The sequence below is a fragment of the Penicillium solitum genome (assembly GCF_028829755.1).
Source record: "Penicillium solitum strain IBT 25940 chromosome Unknown utg000008l_segment0_segment0, whole genome shotgun sequence".
NCBI lineage: Eukaryota > Fungi > Ascomycota > Eurotiomycetes > Eurotiales > Aspergillaceae > Penicillium > Penicillium solitum.
In genome coordinates, this window is record NW_027072127.1 from 228,960 (window position 1) to 242,927 (window position 13,968).

The window sequence follows — 13,968 nt, forward strand, 5'->3', positions numbered from 1 at the left end:
TCGTGTTCTCAACATAGAAGTACCAGATGAAACCCACAACCGTCATGCCTCGAAAAGCTTCAAGTAATAATAATCCTGTGGGGTATACATAAAGTATAAGGGATAAAGTATGGCAAACAAATAGCATGGCAAATAAATAACATGGTACTAAATAAACCTTCATGACCTTCAGGACCTTCATTCTTCTTCCTTCTACAGCCATCTTTCTCTGTCGCGTCTTTGTCTTCAAGAATCTACACAGCACTTTGACAATCATTCCACGATTATTGTAGCAAAGATTGTGCCATTGAAGAAGTTACCTAAGAGAACTAACAGAGGTACAGAGCTAATGATAAGCTAGAATTCTTGCTCCCCCCACACGTGTTTTGAGATCCGTCTTAACCGATCAGGTGATAGGTCAATGTTGTGTTCAGGCGGGACTGGTTGACGACAAAACAATTCTTCAAACCCAATGGTCAAAGGTACTCGTGGCGTGATAGTAATCGGTGAGTTGGGTTCGTTTTTTTTGCGGGATACCGTAATGCTCTGCCGTATCTTTGGGACGTAGCGGGGCCGCTGCAGTCGCAAGGAGTTGACGGGTAGGTCCAAAGTAACAGTCTCAAACGTGACATTGGGAGTCTTTCGACTGATAGACACGATAATCACAAGCTTCACATCGCCCCTCGAGTTCGTAAGCCACCATTCTGCATCTTTTCGCAGCTTTCGATATGACTCAGACACTCCGACTTCGATCACAACGGTCGGCCATTTTGTACTGCGACCTGGAGTAGGTTGCGCAAGGCCAAACGACGCGTCGGCCTCCTTGCCGCAAAAGATTCCTTGGATGGTTTTGGACCGTAACGGGCGGATCGACTCGTCCAGCCCCATATTGCATATCTCATTTTGTACTGCACTCTCTAGGCAGGATGCAGCTGTTTCATGGGCCCCGGTCAAGAGCTTGATGATCATATATCGAGTGCTGCGATTAAACATCTGCCGAGAATTGCGCAAAGAAAACTTGTCCGCAACAGCTGATGAAACGTTTGTGAAACATATATATTTCACCACGTCGATCGCTGCTTTGTTTTCTCTGATAATCTTCCGGATAGCACTCTCCGTTGATCCGATGGCTTCGACTGTGTCGTCGGGCAGCGCGTCGAAGCACTGGGCGTCTGAGTGCTCGATTTCTGCGGAGCCTGCGTCATCAGACATTTCTAAATGTCTTGTCGTTGAGGTTAACGTAAAGTTCTCCGAAGGGGAATCCATGAGGATAGAAGGTGCAGACATTCCGGCGTCCGAAACTATATGACCTTAGTAAGCTTCGGATAAGGTTTAGAGTAATGTGTCATCCTTACCTTATCAATCGGATGAGACTTGAGAATGATCGGCACACGGTGCCAGTTGGCAAGAGACAGTAGGGTTGCAATGATCCTCGTGCTCGTTGACGAGGAAGAGAGAAAGAGGGAGAACGGGTCGTGCAGATGGTCGGCACACGGTCCCAGTTGCCAAGAGACAGTAGCGGTTGCAATGATCCTCGTGCTCGTTGACGAGGAAGAGAGAAAGAGGGAGAACGGGTCGTGCAGATGGTCGGCACACGGTGCCAGTTGCCAAGAGACAGTAGCGGTTGCAATGGTCCTCGTGCTCGACGACGACGAAGAGAGCCAGACCATGTGATTGGATGAAAAGAATAAGAAGAGTGAAAGAAGAGATGAGAGGGATGGGATAAGAGAAGAAGAAAGAAGAGAAGGGGGGAGGAGAAAATAAGGGAAAGAGAGGTCAGATGAGGAAGGTGCCTAGGCGATATTTCCTGCCTAGTGAAATGAGGAAGGAACAGAGGGGTCTCTAGAAGATACCGCTTCTAAGAGATGCTACTCCTTAGTGCAACATATAATCTGATTCATTTAGCTTAAGATGATATAAGGGCATGACTGTAAGGTGAATGTACGCCAACGACACAAAATGTCCACCAACAAGCGCTTGGTATAGCGAATTATTTAAATAGCACTTGGGTTCAGACGTCGACACACCCAATCTGCTATCTCGCTCTACAGGCAACACAATATAGTCACAAAACAAGCTTAGATTGTATAGGTCCCGCACATCTGTCCGTTTAGAGACACGAACCAGGGAAAGAGGTGGTGCTCAGAGAATCCTTCAGCGCAACATCCCCACAAACCACAGCCTTGAAAAAGGCCTGGGCCACTACCGATGCACCGGTAGGACTGGTGTGCGTGTGATCCAAGGGGAAGTACGCATCGACAGCAGTCAGACCAAGCGTCTGGAATTGGTCTGCCACATAAGCCCCGTGATCAACATAGGCCACGCCGGCAGCAGTAGCTGCCAACTCCGCGTATCCCACAAACCGCGACGGGGTATAGGTGAAAGTCCCAGTTTCCCAGGGGTTGTTGGGTGTTTGACTGGAGATGATCACATTCGCGCCCTTGTCCTTGAACGCCTTGGTGGCATTCTCTATATATGCCGGGAACGTCAACACCGTCTCGGCGACCCCATTGTAGGTTGTGCTACAGGTCTCGCTGCCTGTGCCAGAACAATCGCTACGCCCATTATCGGTGGGAGTCAAAGAGCCACCATCGTTGTGCCCGAACTCGATGATCACCCAATCTCCAGATTGAACAACTGCTTCAATGGCATCGAACCGACCCTCGCGCGTGTATGACCGTGCGCTACGGCCGGCGACAGCTTGGTTGGACACGGTGAGTGAGGTATAGGGCGTAACATATTCACCCCAACCTGGGAGTATTAGCATGATGCTATCCTGGAGACCGAAAGAGAATACACATACCCGCGGTGCTAGATCCAGTCCCACCTTTTGCCATAGTTGAGTCACCAGCAAGGTAGATGGTTGTACCCAGCGCACTAGGGACGAGCGCGGAGAGAAGAATAGCAGATTTCATGGTGAGATGAGTATAGAGAAAGTTCTTAATGAGAAGGCTTTTTGTAAATGTTCTTCAGGGAATTAGCAGTTTCTTCGAAATTATATATATTTTCAGTCCATGCTAAACAGTAGCTTGGATACGTGGAAAAAGGGTTGGCGTTCTCAGCGGGGTATACATGGCCATTGTCGAGTTTCATTGTAGTTTCGGAGAAAAAAACAATGAAACATGCAGAGAAATGCGGAGACCCGTTGATCGTCGCTTCTGATTCATGGAAACTTATTAATAGGACACGGACTGGAAATAATAAGGCTTGGTAAACCGGGAATTTATCCTAAAACAGCTCACATGTACGGACGTACTCCGATATAGCCCTGAGCACGGTCAGATATGATGATGATGACATTCCTTGGCATGTCACAGAAGTTTCTATTAGTAGACTACTCCGTAGATGTTTTATATACAGTGAGAAATAGTGGATTTTGCCATCACAACTTCTCGAATGTTGGAGTACGCTTCTGCAACCCAGACAAGAGAGCCGCCGAGACATCTTGAGTCTGCAAAGCCGCGCTATTCCACACACTCGTATAGCGCAGTCCATCTTGCACAGAGTGATCACGCGAGAAGTTCAAGATCTCCTTGGTGCCCTGCACGGCCACAGGGCTCTTGCTAGCGATCAGGGAGGCGAGCTTAAACGCGGCCGCAATAGTGGCTTCACGGTTATCATACACCGCATTGACGAAACCCACACGCAGCGCCTCCTCAGCACCGAACTCGCGAGCTGTCAGAGCTACCTCCTTGACCCACCCGAAATTTCCGACCACCTTGGGGAGTCGGCTGAGGGTGCCAATGTCTGCTGCGAGCCCGATATCGACTTCCTTGACCCCAAACCGGGTATCGCGGGAACAGAGACGCACGTCCGTCGCCGTTGATAGGTCAATGCCAAGTCCCAATGAGAATCCATGAAGAGCAACTATAACGGGCTTTTCGCAACGCTCTACCGCGGTGATACAGTCCTGGAAAGCGGTGATATGCCGACGAAGGACGGCCGCCTTTCGAGCTGGGTCGGTCTTGGTGTCTGACGATAGAAGGCCTTCCGAGGCCGCTTTAACATCCAATCCGGTGGTGAATGCCTTCTCTCCAGCACCGCTGAGGACGATCGCGCGGACGCGAGGATCCGAGGATAGCTTGTTGAAGATCTGGGCCATGTTTTCCCACATACTAAATTTGATTTATTAGAGAATATACAAGGTCGAAATCTGGGGTTAGTGCTTACACTTCGATGAAGGCGTTCAACCTTTCCGGGCGGTTAATTTCCACATGGGCCACATATTGATGGTCGGTGGGAAGTTGGATGGTAAAATATTCGAAAGAGTAGTTGTCAGCCATATTTAGAGAGAAAAATGGATGTTTCTGCTGTTTGAGAGAGAAAGAAGGGAGGGAGTTGGGAGTATAAGAGGACTGTTGTTACACAGCCGGGGGGGACCTCGGTACTGGAGCAAAACGTGAGCAACAACCGAATGTCAACTTTGAATGCCTTGGAATATCTTAGATGCCTTCAAAACTACATGGCCTTATTTATTTCTAAATGTAATTATAGACCTATTTTCATTTTCGAAAAAGATTATACTCAAACATTATATTTTGCGTACCAACTTAGGATTTGCATGTGCCGAGGCCCCGGATCATGGATATACATATATGACAAATATCCAAAAGAATTAGGAAAACATTATGGCATAAATAAAACAGAAAATTACAGATGTAGGGGAAAGTTCCAAGTTCCGTCCAATACCATTGGCAACAGAATTGTACCTCCTGTGTCGACGTGAAGGAAATGACTCTTCACTCAATGGTGATCTTCTTGGAAGTAGCGGCAGTGGTCTTGGGTACCTTGATGGACAAGATGCCATGCTTCAAACTGGCCTTGACATTGTGCTGATCGACAGGAGTCGGAAAGGAAAAGACGCGCTGGAACTCGCCGACCGAGCGCTCGCTGGCCCAGAACCGGTGAGTGGGCTTGTCTTCGTCTGTATCCTTGCCTTCCTTGCCCTCGGCCGGTGGTTCGGTATGGTACTCGCGTTCAGTGTGGCCCTTGACAACTAGAGTTTGGGGGTCGGAGAACTCGATATCGATGTCCTTCTGATCGATGCCAGGCAGTTCACCATCGAAATGGTATGCATCTTCACTCTCACGGATGTCAAAGCGAGGAGAGAACGAGCGAACCGCGGGCTGGTTGCGGGAAGAGCGGTGGTCATCGTAGTCATCGAGCAGACGGAAGAGAGGACCGAAGTCGCCAGAGCCGGGGAAGTTGGCACGGAGAAGAGACATGTTGTGTAAGTTGGAAGTTGGATAATTCGGAAGAAGTGATTTTATATTGAAGCTGCGAGGAAATTTGAACAAGGGGTCCACGAGGAACTTATATAGCCATAATTCACCAGAAAACAGGTGCCCTTACACAGGAAGATAGCACAACATAGCGTGTAACCTGTCATTGACATCTAGTCGATGGTCGCGACTGTTGTCTTATGCAATAGAGCGTAATTGACTGATTGCAGTGTATATGCCCAGGGTATTTAGCAGGAAATGCAAGTGTCATGAAAATGTGTCTTCCAAGATTATTGGAGAGTGACATGCTACACTATATACATTGTCCATGGTTATATCCGCCGGAGTAATGGTTTATCCGGTGCTTTGGATGATGTGCTTCGCCAACATTCGGTCACGTCACACGCCTCTCATTTATTGCAAGGGTATTACTAGCCAGCACAGCCTGGAGCTGGGATATACAGCATTGTGAAGTATGACCAGCCTCGATGGGTTGCACAGTCTCCAACCCCCCCTCTGTCCGAGAGCAGTCCCCACACTATCTTTGAGAGTGTTCTCTATGCAAGGTGGCCAGGTACTCATCGGTCGGAGGAAGGGCGGATGATTGAGGTGACCAGACTGCATTCAACCATTGGATACCGCTGAAATCATGATGCGATCCTTTGTAACGAGTGGTGGGAGATGGGCACATTCACGACCGTGTGCTGCGAGAGCGTTGTGGACTTGGATATGAGGACCGGTTGGTTTTGCGTCGCGTGTATAGACATCGTGTCTAGTGCAAAATAGCTGGTTATAAACTATTCAGATTCAGATTCATCTAGCTGCATGATCTTTTCGTCAAGGTCCTGTCAAATGTGTGAGTAATGGCGCTTGGGTATTCCCACAATAGCTATGGTGTAGTAGGTACCTGATCCAGGCGAACCTTGAGGTTCTGTAGCTGGCTCTCTTTGATGACAAGGTGGTTTTCATCATCCAAATCCTCGACTATGTAGTCATGTCGCTCTTCGTCGTACTTCAGGATCATGGATTTGATGGACGGATCGCATTCAATCAGCAGACCTGCCGATGATACAAAGTGTTAGCAAGATATCCGAGGAAGCAAGAGACAAAGAGGGTCTGACCTCGAACGGCGCGTGGCATCTTGAAGAGAAGGAGGTGTGGAGAGACGAAGGAGTGAAATGAGGAGAAGGGAGAAGTTGATTGGAGACACCCGTGCCAAGACATCCCTTATCTTTGAGAATCTCACTCTGGCTCAATCCCGACTACTCCTTCACCCGATCCTAACAGTCGCAATGCCATAACTGGCTATACTATACTCCAGACCAGATCCATGATGACCTCAGAGACTGCCTAGGTGGCTAGTAATTTACGCACTCTTAGAACTTTCTCTTTCTCATTTTTTAGATCTATCAAGTTTCTCTATACAATGCTACATCGATTGATTTGTTAAGATCTAGCAACTATACTATGCAAGCAATATGCCAACCTTGGAATCCTTAGCCTTGATCCGTAAGCTCATAAGCGTTCTCCTCTGCACTCTTTCAGCTACATCTGGAGATATGTAGGATCGTTCCTGCCTATTTGTTCCGTTTGTTTACTCCTTCCTCTCCCATCCCCTCTCACCTTTCTCTCCCCTCTTCCTTCTTCTCTTTAATCCCCGCTTTCCCCTTGTTTTTCATCCACTCCCTTATCCATGCATACTCCTATGGGTTCTCTAACTCTTACCCCACATCAAATGGTTATCTTCTCCCAACCAAAAAGAGCCGGTCTCATCCACCAGAGACTCGTTGAAGGCTCACGGTAGTCAAACATAAGTTCATCCACCTCACACCTCACAATACTTTCTAATCCGACCTACAACCTGTTATTCTCCTCGGAGGCCACTATTTCCGGGCCAACATCGATCCCACGAACGGCCTCACGGATTCTTTTCAATACGGTGGTGTAAAAACCATTGCGTCAAGCTGGAAGGCGCTGGTGGCTGCAGGGTTCAACACTGTGGACGCAGGTATTCCTGATCCCAACGAAGATGACCACATGTTCTTCATTTCCGGGACAATGACCTTGAAGTACAAATGGTCGGAAGACAGGGTTACTTGGGGACCTGTGCCTATTACCGAGGGTTGGAGAGGCCTTCGAGAAGCCGGGTTTGACTCTGTCGATGTTATTTTCACCACCGCAGTTAATGAAAACCATACCTTCTATGTTTTCCGCGGTGACAGGTGGGTTTCTCTCAAGTGGGAGGGGCGTAAAGATCGTCTGGATTTAGGCCCATGTCTCATTAAAGATCCTTGGCCATCTTTGAGAGAATGGGTCTAAGTTTGGAATGACCTCTTCGACCGGGTGTGATACGTTTCATGCATCAGAGGCTTTGTACCTGCTTCTAATATTATTTGTGGGATATGTCCTTGAAACAAGAGCGTTGTGGCCACTTCCACATTTTTTTTCTTTTTAGATGCTATGTACCTAATTCATTTGTTTAATACCTGGGAATACAGAAATAAGACATGCATGCCACAATGCTTTGACTGGGGAGCCCGAGAGGCGATGTCGTGTGACAAACCCTTGGGATACTACCTAGGTACATAGGTAGGTGGATGCAATGACATATTTTAAAAAAATGTCCCGAGGACTATATGTATATCAGGGCCGGTAGTGGTAGTGTACTGGGTCAACACCCCGAGCCAACCTGCAGGGTAAAGGACTGATTATTTTTCTCCTGCGGGCACCAGATTTGAGTCCCGATGCCGGCACATCAATGACTGTCATCGCATCTCAATAGAGAGACAGTACCTCGGTCTTTTCACGGGTTAAAGTTGAACGACGACAGACCTTCACCGATGAGACTAAAAGGCTCACTGCAGGAAATTTGGAACAACATCGTGGAAACAATCGTGTCTTTACAAGCAATAATCCAGACAACCCACGTCTATATCATCCACTGATCCATCCCCATACTCGGCATTAACGAATCCAACCCACTCCACTGCTCGATCGAATAAGCCATTTGAAACATCTCCTGCATCGGCATCACATAAGAAGGATCAAAAGCAGACGCATCTGACATGAGACTATCAAGCCACTCTGATCCGATCTCATTTGATTTCAAGTTCTCAATAGGCGCTCCGTCCAGTCCGCCAGGACCTGTGACTGAACCTTGTGAAACTGAATAGGATTGCAGGAGGAAGTCTATTTTGGGAGCTAGGGTGCGCAGGATTCTGGCAGCGCTAGTCGCGACTCCGAAGCATTCGCCGAACATGTCGAATGTGGCAATTGAGAGATCGACGGCTTGGCGGGCATCGGAGACTAACTCGTTGTGCGGGTTTGCGAGGACGAAGCCGACAATGGTCATAGATGCGTTCCATTGCCATTGAAAAGATTCATGCCAGCCATGTAAAATTGTTGTTGATGAAAGCGCTTGATGTGTGATGCTGGTAAGTGTAATTGCGTGGAGAGCGCATTTAGTGGCCAACTCGCGAGTCAACGCTGACTGGCGACCTGGAATGAAGGAGATGAAGGGACGGTAAACGTTTAGGCATAGTGTGTGGTATAGAAGCTCCAAATTTAAGCGCTGGCGTTGGAGCCATTCGGGCGCAAATTGCTCAAACTCCATTTGAGAGCCGTCTGTTGAGAATGTTGCGCCGTTCCCTTTTCTTTTGGTCTTGAGTGAAGTAGGCACTTCCTTTCGCCATTGATCCATTTTGGAGGTCTGTAATTGCAGATACTCAGCGTGAGACCCGAGTATCTCCGGGATGTGCCAGATAGACTGACCCTCCGGAAGGTTTAAATCTCTAGAGTAGAAAGCCACATGAATCTCCTTGGCAATGGTGAAAAGCTTGACATTGTAGAGATGGAAACCGAGCCAAGTATTGTTCCCCCCAAGGGGAGTAAAGCGGGATCCCGACTGCATGGCAGTATCGGGTTTGTCATCAGGAAGTCTGGGCTCGATAGAAGACCGATGAAGTGTGAATGGACGTCCAAGTTTCATTCCAATTTTGGCATCCAGCTGGTACAGAGCCCACCATAGGCGCCTCCGCAATTCACGCTCTGGTTCGGGCATTGATGAGGGGGGATCCAGATGAAGCCCGACAGTATAGGCAGCTCGAGTTGCACTACCGCAGGCATCGGCTGACATGTTTTGAAATGATCCATTGCACAAATAGATAGCGCTGAGTAGGAAGCACTGCACGGTTGATACTGTTGGGCTTTCCAGATAGTAGTTTAACATCATCTGGGCCCGTCGGAAATACCATCGACCAGCAATGCTGGGGTTGCCGTCAGCGATGGATTTTTGTTTCTCTGGTGCCAAGCGGGATACTCCGTATTGCATGGACAAAGCGATGACAATGTCCACGAGCGCGCATGGTGTCCTTGAATCCCCCGAATCGTTCCATAGAGAGCGATAGTGGTCCATAAAGTTGGTTTCATTGATTGCTGGGAACAGAGATGTGTGATAGGACTTCCAGAATAACTCAAGAAAGTATTCTTCCTGTGTTGGACTCAGAAATTGCCCTCTGGGTAATGGGGAGTCGCCTGAAAGAGCGAGGTGTGTCGAGTCTTCCGAAGTGTTGATGGTGTCAAAGCCAAGCAACGTATGTGCAGTTTCATGAAGAACCATTTCTTTGGTCGACCCGGAATGTCCCTGGTGAAGACTCGAGTCTATGTAGCTATTCATACGCCCGATGAAGTAAAAGAGCGACGACGGCCCGTACCATGATACATTCGGAGAGCGGTCGGTGCCAATCTCGATTCCTTCCCATGGCTTCTGAGCCATAAGGTCACTTTCGCCTGACCTTTTCTCTGATTGAGGCTCTGACGGGGAAGTATTTGTGCGGCTAGGCATATGTGGAGAGCCACCCAAAGAGGCTTGTTCGGGTGGACTCCAAGATGAGCCCACGGTGGAGCTTGCTTGATACTGGGTTTTATACCAGGCCAGCTCATTTTCTAGATCTCTGACACGTACCTTGAGTCTCTCAGATTCTCTATATCAGTGTTTAGGGTTTACTCATAAATTCACAAATAGCTATTCGCGTATCTTCATACCTTAACGCTTGGGGTAATGTCTTCGTTTCATCCACGCCTGTCTGGGTACATGGCTCATCTCTTTGAATACATGCTCTACATGGTCGCTGATTATCGCACTTGGATCTTCTAGCGCGACACCAGTCGCAAGCCCGAGAGACTTGCTTTCGAAGGGGTTTCACTCCGGCACCTGTGCCGGCTGAGGCCGGCTTGTTTCGCAGTGAGGAGGTATTCATGATAGATCCAAACCCTGCTCAAATAGGTGGTAGCCATTAGGCAGTCGAGTCACACATTAATGGCCTTGGTGGCCTGGAATTGTGCAGACACGAAGAGAGTGAGTGAGAGTTGGCTCGAAAGGTCGCAAGGGGAGTTGGGATTGTGGGGCTGCATTTTCTTATTTATCTCTGATAGGTGACATGTCAGCTGACCCTTCTATATGTAGATTGTTCAGGTCTTCTTCTTTCTTCTTTCTACAATGTTCTTCTGCTAGGTGAAAAGTATTGTTACGTCGATCGAGGTACTGCGCTCTCTGCAAAGCCTGGCCTGGATGGCCTAATAGAATGCACTTGGACTTGACTACCCAAGTGAGAAACCTCATGGATGCAATGAAGTAAACTACCTACGCATCGGCACAATTTGAAATTCGATGATCCAATGTTGGGCCTATGATGAATGTCTGTAATGAAAAATTGACCTCTGCTAATTTCAAGGGTTAGGCTAAGTTGTGTATTCTTTCAAATGCAAGACTGCGATATAATGTTGTTTTAAAATGATTTCGTATCCAAGTGTCGCTGGCTCTTTGCTCTTTGTGCAAGTCGTTGCCTTGACCAAAATGCTTTCGTGGTGTCAATCTATGTTCACTGAGTCATAGGGTGGACGGCGTTCGGGTGGGCTTTCAAAAATTCCGGGCTGAAGGGATAATCATTGTAGCCCTCCCACTGCTCGTGGAGGTAAAATGTTGCGCGATTATAGTGGGCGAGAGGAATGTCGTGTTGGATTCTGAAGACCAGGTCCGGATTGGAAATGAAATAGCGACCAAAGGCAACCATCACATCCCAATTCTTGTAATGCGTCTCCACTGCTCGAGCAGCAGATTCAGGCTTGTAGCCACCTGCCACCATGACAGGCGAGTAATTGTCCCAGACATCAAGGATAAAGTCTAATGTCTTCCCAACATTGATCGCCTTTTCGTCTCGAAGCAAAGCCCCGGGGTCACCAGTTGCTTCGACCAGAGACAAGTAGGCGAACTTGACGTTCATCTTTTTGAGCTCGGTGATGAGGTGAGTGTACAGCTCAACGGAGTCTGTTTTCTCAGAGCCTTGGAATCCGGCGTAAGGGGAAAAGCGGATGGCCACCTTCTCTGCACCGATCGCCTTGACAATGGCCTTTACAACTTCAAGTGTCAATCTCGACCGGTTCTCGATGGATCCACCCCACTTATCCGTGCGCTGGTTCACACTAGATGTGAGGAACTGGTCGAGCAGATAACCGTGAGCAGAGTGGATCTCAACTCCATCTGCACCAGCAGCGATGACACGCTCAGAAGTCTCCACAAAGCTTTGAATGATTTCCAATATCTCATCTTCAGTCAGAGCATCCGGGGTAACATCAACACCCTTCATGGGCACCGCACTGCTAGACCTGTATGGGAAACCTCGTCTAGCGAGATGCTCCGGATCAGACGCTCTTCCCATACCCCAGATTTGCTGGAAATAGAAAGAGCCATTGGCGTGAACTGCATCAATGATCTTGCTCCAGGCTTTAACCTGGGCATCACTCACAAAGCCCGGGTTGTTGGCCTGGCCTTCCTCAACATGGGAAATCCCTGTTGCTTCGGAGATAACAAGGGTTCCGGGGACAGAGCCACGATCCGCATAATATTTCTCCATCAAAGCAAGTGGGGTATGGTTGTCATCATTGCGGAGCCTGGTCAAGGGAGGAAAGGCGATTCGGTTCTGTAGTGTGACGTTACCGACCTTCAACGGCTTGAAGAGTCGGGTTTCGGAGGGAACGTATTCGGACACGACGTGTGGACTCATTCTGATTTGATATCTAAAGATCGTTGGTGATATAGGAGTCTTGGAATGACAGGAAGCTCGCCAGATCTATTGTTAAGTCGGCAGCTAAAGGGGTGTTTGCGGTAACTTGGAAACATGCTGGAAGCTATAAATAATTAGGGTCGGGCCGAATCCCACCAAAAAATATGAAAATGTCTCCGAAAAGTTATTAATCGTCGCGTTAGATGGGAGGGGAATCCGGAGTTTCGGAGTAGGAGGAGCGTTCACGAGCACGACTCCACCCGACTCCACTCCTCCGACAACTCAGTCACTCCGCGACTCCGAAACTCCGTCTTTTCGTCTTCACGTTTCAAGCATTCACATTATTCGCTAACCCATGAGCCTGGAACGCTAGCGCTTACTGTCTAGTGCTTATTGAAAGCTCAACTCCGTATACCACATTGGCATTGTAGCCCCTAGGTTTCCGCAGGTGCAGTTGCAAGCGGACCTCCGGAGACCTTACTGACATTTTGCTCTTCAGCTCTTCTAGAGCCTTGTATAAATATATGAACAATTCTCTAGCAAATATGCCTCACCACAACAGCACCACCCAAAGCATTCAAAGCATTCAAAGCATCATCCTCGAAAACAAAAAGACAATCTTCTATATCTACTCCTTCCTTTAGAGTGACTTTCTCCAGTTTCAATACCTCATCAATCAACTCCACCAAAATGCCTGCCCGTAAAGCCCTGATTTCCATCACCTCTGCCAGTGCCACTCTATTCGATGGCAAGGAGACCACCGGCCTTTTCATCGTCGAAGCCCTGCACCCTTACAAGGCCCTCACCGCGGCAGGCTTCGAAGTCGACCTCGCCTCCGAATCAGGCAGCTATACTGCTGACTGGCTCTCCCAGCAGCCTGACTTCCTGAACGGAGAGGACCTTGACATCTGGAACAACCTCGATAGCGAGTTCCGCAAGAAGCTCGACAATATGCCCAGGGCCTCCGAGCTCGACGGGTCCAAGTATGGCTTGTTCTTCGCGTCCGCTGGTCATGCTTCTCTGATCGACTACCCCACTGCCAGTGCCTTGCAGAACATTGCCGAGCAAGTCTGGGCTAACGGTGGTATTGTTGCATCTGTCTGCCATGGCCCTGCGATCTTTACCAACCTGCTTGACCGGACCACTGGAAAGCCTCTGATTCAGGGAAAGAAAATTACTGGCTTTACCACTGAGGCAGAGAATACTATGGGAATCATGGCTGAGCTGAGGGGATTTGGATCCGAGATGGTAGAGGAGCTTGCTGAGCGCCTTGGTGCTAAGTGTTAGTCACTATCAACTTCCAAAATTATCAACTTGTACTAACATTATTTATAGACGAGCGATCTGCTGGAATCTGGGACGACTTCCATGTTGTTGATGGTCGACTCGTCACTGGCCAGAACCCTGCCAGCTCTACCTCTACTGCCAAGGCTGCTATTGAAGTGTTCGATAAGCTCTAGGTACTGTGGAGCGAATACAAAGTTCTCACTGAAGATATAGTAAAGGTGGATGGATGTTGGACCGTTTCTTGCTTTTTAATCTGATTATTCCCTTGTCCTTTAATAGACTTCTTAGATCATAGGAGATGTATGCATTGTTCTTTATATTGTCTATTCTGTCAAAACTCTAGCTAAAGTTTATCCCGACTCTTACCCTTCATTTTCCCCTAATATATTAAAAAGGAAGGAATATACTCAAGCCTATAG

General features: G+C 48.2%; 9 protein-coding genes across 9 annotated transcripts; 1 reads left to right on the plus strand and 8 right to left on the minus strand.

Moving 5' to 3' along the window:
- Positions 1-336: 336 nt before the first annotated feature.
- N7455_009339 (uncharacterized protein) lies at positions 337-1,191 on the minus strand (the record flags this gene model as incomplete). Its single annotated transcript, XM_065606182.1, has 1 exon — positions 337-1,191. One exon carries the CDS (start codon positions 1,189-1,191, stop codon positions 337-339), a length of 855 nt encoding a protein of 284 aa, XP_065460145.1.
- A 23-nt stretch (positions 1,192-1,214) lies between these two features.
- Positions 1,215-1,649, minus strand: N7455_009340 (uncharacterized protein; the record flags this gene model as incomplete). The annotated part of the gene is made up of 2 exons (XM_065606183.1): positions 1,215-1,280; positions 1,335-1,649. 2 exons carry the CDS (start codon positions 1,647-1,649, stop codon positions 1,215-1,217), a joined length of 381 nt encoding a protein of 126 aa, XP_065460146.1.
- Positions 1,650-2,089: 440 nt separating this feature from the next.
- On the minus strand, positions 2,090-2,894 carry N7455_009341 (rhamnogalacturonan acetylesterase RgaE; the record flags this gene model as incomplete). The annotated part of the gene is made up of 2 exons (XM_040955840.2): positions 2,090-2,730; positions 2,783-2,894. 2 exons carry the CDS (start codon positions 2,892-2,894, stop codon positions 2,090-2,092), a joined length of 753 nt encoding a protein of 250 aa, XP_040813784.1.
- Positions 2,895-3,361: 467 nt separating this feature from the next.
- N7455_009342 (enoyl-CoA hydratase/isomerase family protein) lies at positions 3,362-4,262 on the minus strand (the record flags this gene model as incomplete). The annotated part of the gene is made up of 2 exons (XM_040955920.2): positions 3,362-4,094; positions 4,150-4,262. The coding sequence occupies 2 exons, from the start codon at positions 4,260-4,262 to the stop codon at positions 3,362-3,364; spliced, it is 846 nt and encodes a 281-aa protein (XP_040813659.1).
- Positions 4,263-4,718: 456 nt separating this feature from the next.
- Positions 4,719-5,204, minus strand: N7455_009343 (Hsp20/alpha crystallin family protein; the record flags this gene model as incomplete). The annotated part of the gene is made up of 1 exon (XM_040955850.1): positions 4,719-5,204. One exon carries the CDS (start codon positions 5,202-5,204, stop codon positions 4,719-4,721), a length of 486 nt encoding a protein of 161 aa, XP_040813769.1.
- A 794-nt stretch (positions 5,205-5,998) lies between these two features.
- On the minus strand, positions 5,999-6,341 carry tfb5 (TFIIH complex subunit TFB5; the record flags this gene model as incomplete). Its single annotated transcript, XM_040955814.1, has 3 exons — positions 5,999-6,046; positions 6,109-6,260; positions 6,323-6,341. The coding sequence occupies 3 exons, from the start codon at positions 6,339-6,341 to the stop codon at positions 5,999-6,001; spliced, it is 219 nt and encodes a 72-aa protein (XP_040813813.1).
- A 1,789-nt stretch (positions 6,342-8,130) lies between these two features.
- Positions 8,131-10,044, minus strand: N7455_009345 (fungal specific transcription factor domain-containing protein; the record flags this gene model as incomplete). The annotated part of the gene is made up of 1 exon (XM_040955931.2): positions 8,131-10,044. One exon carries the CDS (start codon positions 10,042-10,044, stop codon positions 8,131-8,133), a length of 1,914 nt encoding a protein of 637 aa, XP_040813697.2.
- Positions 10,045-11,080: 1,036 nt separating this feature from the next.
- Positions 11,081-12,262, minus strand: N7455_009346 (alkene reductase; the record flags this gene model as incomplete). The annotated part of the gene is made up of 1 exon (XM_040955781.2): positions 11,081-12,262. One exon carries the CDS (start codon positions 12,260-12,262, stop codon positions 11,081-11,083), a length of 1,182 nt encoding a protein of 393 aa, XP_040813816.2.
- A 690-nt stretch (positions 12,263-12,952) lies between these two features.
- N7455_009347 (uncharacterized protein) lies at positions 12,953-13,722 on the plus strand (the record flags this gene model as incomplete). Its single annotated transcript, XM_040955788.2, has 2 exons — positions 12,953-13,544; positions 13,598-13,722. 2 exons carry the CDS (start codon positions 12,953-12,955, stop codon positions 13,720-13,722), a joined length of 717 nt encoding a protein of 238 aa, XP_040813625.1.
- Between the last annotated feature and the right edge of the window lie 246 nt (positions 13,723-13,968).